Source organism: Alligator sinensis, unplaced genomic scaffold (assembly GCF_000455745.1).
Source record: "Alligator sinensis unplaced genomic scaffold, ASM45574v1 scaffold73_1, whole genome shotgun sequence".
Classification (NCBI taxonomy): domain Eukaryota; kingdom Metazoa; phylum Chordata; order Crocodylia; family Alligatoridae; genus Alligator; species Alligator sinensis.
Window position 1 is genome coordinate 3,631,626 of NW_005841838.1, and position 7,253 is coordinate 3,638,878.

A 7,253-nucleotide genomic window follows, 5' to 3' on the forward strand; every position below is an offset into this window, starting at 1 on the left:
TGCCTGTTAATGCAGGGGCTGGACTGGATGGCCCAGAAGGCCTTTTCCAATCCTACATTTCTTTGTTCCTATGTGAGAAGCAAGGTATTTCTTGGCAATATCTTTTACTGTACCAAATCTTTACTGGGTAAAATGCCCTTTGTCAGGCCTGGAAGAGAAACTGATGCAGCCAATACACAGGGGTCTACATAAATCACAAGGGGACTTGCCAATTTTTGCAGATTGATCAGAGTGGAAAGATTTAGCAGATTCCATGGTCATTTCATGGTGGCCCACCTTGGCGCTGATTGGTGGAGAGGCCCCAGGTGAGGGGGCGGAAAAGATGAGGGGGAAGCAACCATCTTGATTGCTGACTGCACTTCATGTGGCCCCATTCCTTGGCACTGGTTGGTGGAAAGGCCCCAGGATAGGGATGGGATGAGGGGGAAGCTACCATCTTGATTGCTGGCTGCATTTTGTGTGGCCCAGCCCCCCAGCACTTATTGGCAGAGAGGCCCCAGCAGGCCGTAGCAGTCATCTTGTCTGCTGCCCTTTATGCCACCCCACCAGCCAGCACTTTCCCCTCCTGGCAACAAGGACCTCTGACTCTGGCTGAGGAGCCAGCATTTTATTTTTATTAAGTTTTTTGTTGTTGTTGATTTAAAAAATTTTGCAGATAATTCCAGATTTCACAGTTTCTGCAAAATCCTTGAAACTGTGATTTAAGTAAGTCCCTACCAATACATTCCAAATACTAGGTACAATGATTATTTTTGTTTAACACATTATGTCAGTGGTTGGCAACCTTTTCAGGTTGTGGGCCAGAATGACCCAGCTCAAGTCAAAGGCAGGTGGGTAAGTGAGTGCTAGGACTTGTCCCCTGCTGCCACTGTTGCTTCTTTCTGTAGCAGCATGGAGAGAGCTCCTGCAGCCACCACTTCTCACCATAGTAGCATGGAGAAACTAACCACCACCAAAGCCCCCTGCCATTGAACACCACCAAGGCCCCATGTCACAGGTTGCCAAGGCACAGGTTGCCAACCTCTACATTATATAATAAAAGTGATCATTTCAAAAGGGAAGAAGGCAGTAAACCTATGGAGCCAAAAGAAGTTACAAGAAACAGTTACTAGTTACTACAAGAGGCACAAACAGAAGTGATGATTTTTGCCCAATCTGGCCCCTGAAAGCACTCTACAGCTGTGACCAAACACAAGTGCATGGCTGCAGAGTACTTTAAAAGGGCCTGATCCCACAAAAATCTGAACCTTCATTGCATAAGAGTTTGGATGATGATGCTCCAAAACCAAGTGTCTTCAGCAACTTGTGTCTCAGCTGCTTCCCAGCCCTGGCACTGTTTTCAGAATGGGAGGTGGGGAAAGGGAGGGAAGGAAATTTGGTCTGGGTTTTTTTCAGCCAGAGCTGGAGGGTGAGGCAGGTGTATTAGAGACCCCCAAAGTGGGGGTACTTCAACACACCAACCTCACCTTCTAGTGCAGGCTGGGGAACCCCCAGAATGAGCTCCCTCTGCTCCCTTTCCCCCCCTCCTATTCTGAAAACAGCACCAGGGCTGGGAGGGGCACTGCTGGGGGAGAGTAGCTGCAGGGTCCCAGCTGCTCTAAACAGCAGCTGAATTCCCCAACCCCTGGAACCCAATGGCAAACTTCTGTCTGGTATGGGGGATCATTGTAACTCATAGTGCTTCCTGCAAAGTGCCATGAGTTACAATGGGGAGCTGCTCTTCTGTCTCTGCCTTCTAAGATGACTAGTATTACTTGTTTGGGAGGTATGAGTTTGAAACACTTAGAAATTTTCTAGTAACCAGTTGCCTGGACAGATAGCTACCACATGTAGAGGGCAAGAGTTAAAATATTTAGAGCTCTTTATGCTGCTAGCAGAAGCACTCTAGTAGGTTGCCTCTCACACACTTCTTTCATGGAGACGTGTTCTTATTTTCTGAAATCAAAGCTATCAAGGCTGAGAGCATGCTTTTTTCTTCTTACACAGACAGTGGTTACAGTATATTAGAGGACTTTCATTAAGACAAAGGTAAGACTTTTGACTTTGTTTAGACCCATAGTTCTCAACCTTTTTAGACTCAGGGCACCCCTTCATAACTTCAAAATTTAGTGGCACCCCATTTAAAAAAAGCTAATATAAATATATTATGAACATTAGCATATAAACATAATAATATTACTAATCAGCATGTTATTAATTGACTAGATAGTTATAATTATCTTATGTTTGCCTTACTGCCACTGCCTCTATGACCAGGTAGAACTGTGCTATGCACCTCCTCCAGAGCCTGATTGGGAAGTGGCTGTGGCAGGAGCACACACTCTTGCCATAGCCCTTCCTGGTTTGACCCTACATGGTGTCTCCCAGAAACAGAGGTGTGTGTGGCAGGTGAAACTAAAAGCGTGTTAGATCTGAACTGAGAGGTGCAGTTCTTTCCTGGCTGCCGAAGAGAGCTATTCCTGGTTTGGCTGCAACATACCTCCTGAAAATGGAGGACCTCTCATAGCTAGCTCTCTCACAGCTCTCTCTCCCAGAGCTCCAAAGCACTCCTCTTGAAGTGGACCATTAATGGGCACAATGTAAATCTGTTGCCAGGTAGAGAATGAACTGGAGTACTCAACTGCTAGCTGGTCAAAAGATCCTTCTTTCACTGTTGTGAGAGTCCTATATGTATCACTTCCTAGTTGCTGACTGTAACATGAAATTTAAGATGATCTGGAAATGCTGTTACAGCAACTTCCAGGCTCAAAATATCCAAGGAAGGGTATTCTGTACCCAAAAGCTAATATAACTTCTCTCCAAACTACATAGTTGTTCCAAAAAAGATTCTTCCAATCAATTCCTATTTCTTACATATTACCTAAACCATCACAGCTGCAACAACCTTACAACAGTATTGGAAACCTGTGGGAAACTGTCAGAGTGATTTGATGTAAATGCATTAAGAAGTTTTGTTTTTGGAAACTTCACTCATAACTTTAATCAAATGAGGAAACACCTCTTCAAACAACAAACCAAAGTATACTGTTAGCATAGTTTTCACTTCATCTTTTTAATGCTGACTGCGTTTGGTTTTTTTTTTTCCTTTCAAACAGTCTGGATTTCAGCTCACATCCCCCTCAAACAATTTCAGCTGCAGGTATGAATCTTTTCAAAGAGATCCTGCCTAGAGTAAGGAAAATCCTTTCCAGTGCTACACTTTCAGATGCTCATGCTTTGCTCAGCCTCATGCTGAAGGAAGATGTTATATCCAAGGAATATTACCAGACTTTACTCCATGAAAAAGACAGAGAAGACCTAGCTAGGAAGATCTCTCTCACCTTTGTGGAAAAATGGGATTTGTGTTTGAACACCTTGGTTCCTCTGTGTTATTTAAAACTGTACAATAATAAGCACCAAAGTATCACAGATGGTGACTCATCTCTAAACAGGGTCCTAGCTGGTAAGTCTGCTTTTTATTTTATATTTGTAAAAATCTACTTTAAAGATTTTTCCCTTTTTAAATATTCACTTTGTTTTATAGTGTTTGATATGGTACAATGATAGACATGCAGAGGTTTCTTTAAACCAACTGCATCACAGGGAAGCTACATAGACATCAGCTTTCAGAATTGAGACACATTAAAACACTTCTTATTTGCACACCTTTGTAGGAGCAAAGACAAAATGTGAGGTAGGCAGAGGAGGACATTATGGTGAGGGTATATCTTTTCATGATGCACAGGTCGCCATTGGTTTGAAGAGCATCTCATTATGGTGGCCCATAATGACTTAGTGACACAGTGTTAGCTCCATCTCCTGTGAGCTTGTAGCAGGTCTCCCCTACATTCATGACAGGGGTAAACCCAACAGATTCCTTTAGAGAGAAAGCACTGCAAGTTTAAGAAGAGGGGAAAAATGGTGCCTCTCTATTTGTGGAACCCAGGAGTTTCAGGGAGTCAGTGACTAGTAGCAGGAGGCAAAAACAGAGACCCAGTGGTTCTGGCAAGGTCAATGGATTAGATCTTTCAAGTCTGACCTACCACAGGAATGACATGGTAAAAGATGCAAAATGAGAGTTGCCCCCAACCTGTTGTCTTCTACTATAATAAGGCTTGGGAACCCTGGTTAATAACATGTTAATAAGAATATCCAGATTTTTCTAAGACACATTCTTTCCAGACACATTCAACTAAAAGGGAAAAGCAGCATTTGATGAAATACTGGAATATGAGTTCTACTGCAAAAAGGACCTTTGCCTGTGAGTGAACTGGTTCCCTCTCAAGGCATGGCTTTGGACATTTTTACTGAGGACAGGGTAAGCGTGGGTAGAAATACCAGCTGAGAACAAATAACTAAGAAGGCTGGAGTAAAAAGAACCAACGAGGCAAAATTCTTACCTTATAGATTGCCTGTGAGAGAGAAAATACTAAGATTTCAATAGGAAATGTTTGTGTCCAATATACATGCAGTCAGACTGAATAACAATTAGAGAACCTACAGTAAATAAAAGAAAAGGAAAATCTAAACTCAGCTATGATGGGGACATGTATATTCTGGTTTCCTTTCTTTAACCCTTTTTAAAATAATTTCACATCTATTTAATTCTAAAATGGTAGCACCTAAAATTCTCATTCAAGGATCCAGGCCCATCTGGCTCTGTTTCTATTCTAGAGAGCTTGCATCTGTTTGAGATGCAAAAGGTAGGAGAAATGAACAAGTGAGGAGATGCAAGTAACAAAATGAGCATCTTTTTGTACAGTAAGTACTAGTCTTTGTCATCTGCCTAGCCATTGTCTGTATTAGAATCACCATCTCTGGAATTCTTAAGTGCAAGTTAGGCAAAGACCTGGCTGGGATGGTTAAGACAGGGTTGCTCCTGATTGAGCAGGGCATTGAAATAGATGACTTCCTGAAGTCTCTTCCAGCCCCATTTATCTATGATTCTGTAATCTGCTCCTCCCCTATTTTTATTAAGCAGCAGAATGATAGAATCTACTTCATCCAAAAAATTCCCATTCTTTCACAGAGTGGGCATCCAGTTCAGGGGAAGCCAATAGAATGCACAGAATAGGTGCATGAACTATAGGAGGTGATTAAGTGAAACGAAATAGAACTTAAGGGAAGACTTATAAAAATATATGATTTAGAAGTATTTCAGAGATACAGTTTTGGGTTTGCCAGGGGGTAAAAGGAAGAATCAAGAAAGACAAGATTATTATATATGTAAAATAGGAAATTAAAAAGATTAGGATAATATAACATTAGCCAGATGACTGACACTCTTTTTACATTACCCTATAAGGAATTCCTATATGTTTCATAATACCAATAAGACAGGACAGTTATTGAAACAAAGACAGATAAATTAGAGAACAATAGGTAATTGTAGTTTAAATTATTCTCCAGAACTTGCTGACCAGTTAGTGAAGGCAAACAACTAAGTAACATTAGGGTGAAAATATTTAATTTTTAGGTATATAAAATAGATATTTTAAGCATCAAGCTGAAGTTTGCTCCTGGGCCATGGCAACTGATATCGCTGTTAAAGTGCAAACTCCCCAAGCTATCCTGAAGCTGCAGCTCACAGGAAGCAGGAGTCAGAACTATCCTACCAGTCAAAACTATCCTACCGGCTGTTTCTAGTTTCAGATAAGGACGCTGTTGATGTTGCATGCCTGAAAGTGGAAGCTCTTCAACTGACCAGAGAGAGATTTTCAGATATCAAGAATACTACAGTTTCATTGCATGGATGAAATGGTGAAAGCCAGGCCAAGGGCCAGAGATCCAGGGCTGCCCCTTGTCTCCCTGCTTTTAATATTTTTCTTAAATCATGCCCACTAATGTATGTGTAGCTGACCTGAAGTGGGAGTCTAAATGCATTGCTCTTACTATCAGGAGCAGGTTTTCAAGTCAGAAGATACAGGGATGTACAATCCACTTGAAAATCACATTTCTTACTGGCAGACAAGGTTCTTTGAGTAGATGTGTGATGTCTTTTATTAGACCAACTAAATAGTTGGAAAAAATGTTCTTTGCAAGCTTTTGGGCATAAACACCCTTTTTCAGGCATAGGGAAAGTCTGTTGCTCTTTGTGTGCTTTCCTGGTTAGAATAGAAGCCAAAATAGAAGCCAAAAGCCAAGGCTGCAACGGCACTCCAACTGGCTACTAGTATCAAGGATAATAAAAAGTCCTTTTTTAGATATGTGGGGAGCCAGAGGAAAAGCAAGGGCAACATTGGACCCCTGCTAAACCAGATGGGACAACTGACAACCGATGCCCAGGAAAAAGCCAACCTACTAAATGGGTACTTTGCGTCAGTCTTTCACCAGTCCCTTGGGAAACTCCTGCCCATTATGGGACAGGGAGGTCCAGGTGAAGGAGATTCGTTGCCCTCCATCAATGCTGACCTCGTAAAGGAACACCTTGAAAGGCTGGACACCTTCAAGTCAGCCGGCCCTGATAGTCTACACCCCAGGGTACTCAAGGAGCTGGCTAGCATCAAAGCTCAGCCCTTGGCACGGATCTTCAAGAACTCCTGGAGCTCTGGTGAAGTGCCTGAAGACTGGAAGAAGGCCAATGTGGTGCCTATCTTCAAGAAAGGGAGAAAAGTGGATTCGGCAAGCTACAGGCCCATCAGCCTGACCTCTATCCTGGGGAAGGTTTTAGAAAAGATTATCAAAGAGGCCATTCTTATGTTCTTCTTGTGGTCAACCATGACCCCCAAGTCCCTTTTGTCTGTAGTGTGGATCCTCACCACAATCCGCTGGCTGGGGAATTGGCTCCGCGCTAGGACTCAGAGGGTGGGGGTTGATGGAAGTCAATTGTCGTGGTGCGCTGTGACCAGTGGGGTCACTCAAGGCTTTGTCCTTGGACCTATTTTGTTCAACATCTTCATTAATGATGTAGACATGGGTATCAGAAGCGGACTGGACAAGTTCATTGATGATACCAAACTTTGGGGTAAAGCGTCCACACCTGAGGACAGGAGGGCAATCCAGGCTGACCTTGACGGGCTCAGGCAATGGGCAGATGAGAACCTGATGGTGTTTAACACTGAAAAATGCAAGGCTCTCCACCTTGGGAAGAAAAACCTACAGCATGCTTACAGGCTCAGCAGTGCTATACTGGTTAGCACTGCGGATGAAAGGGACTTGGGGATCATTACTGACCACAAGATGAACATGTGTCTTCAATGTGATGCTGCAGCTAGTAAAGTGAGCAAAACTGTGGCTTGCATCCATAGTTGCTTCTCAAGCAAAAACCCAGACAT

The 7,253-nt window shown here is 42.9% G+C and overlaps 1 protein-coding gene across 1 annotated transcript in view; it reads left to right on the forward strand.

Annotated features, from left to right (window-relative positions):
* Positions 1 to 3,141: 3,141 nt before the first annotated feature.
* CIITA (class II major histocompatibility complex transactivator) overlaps positions 3,142 to 7,253 on the forward strand; it is a 57,762-nt gene continuing 53,650 nt past the window's right edge. The window contains 1 exon segment of the mRNA XM_025203246.1: positions 3,142 to 3,442. Within this exon segment, the coding sequence (XP_025059031.1) occupies positions 3,142 to 3,442 (301 nt within the window).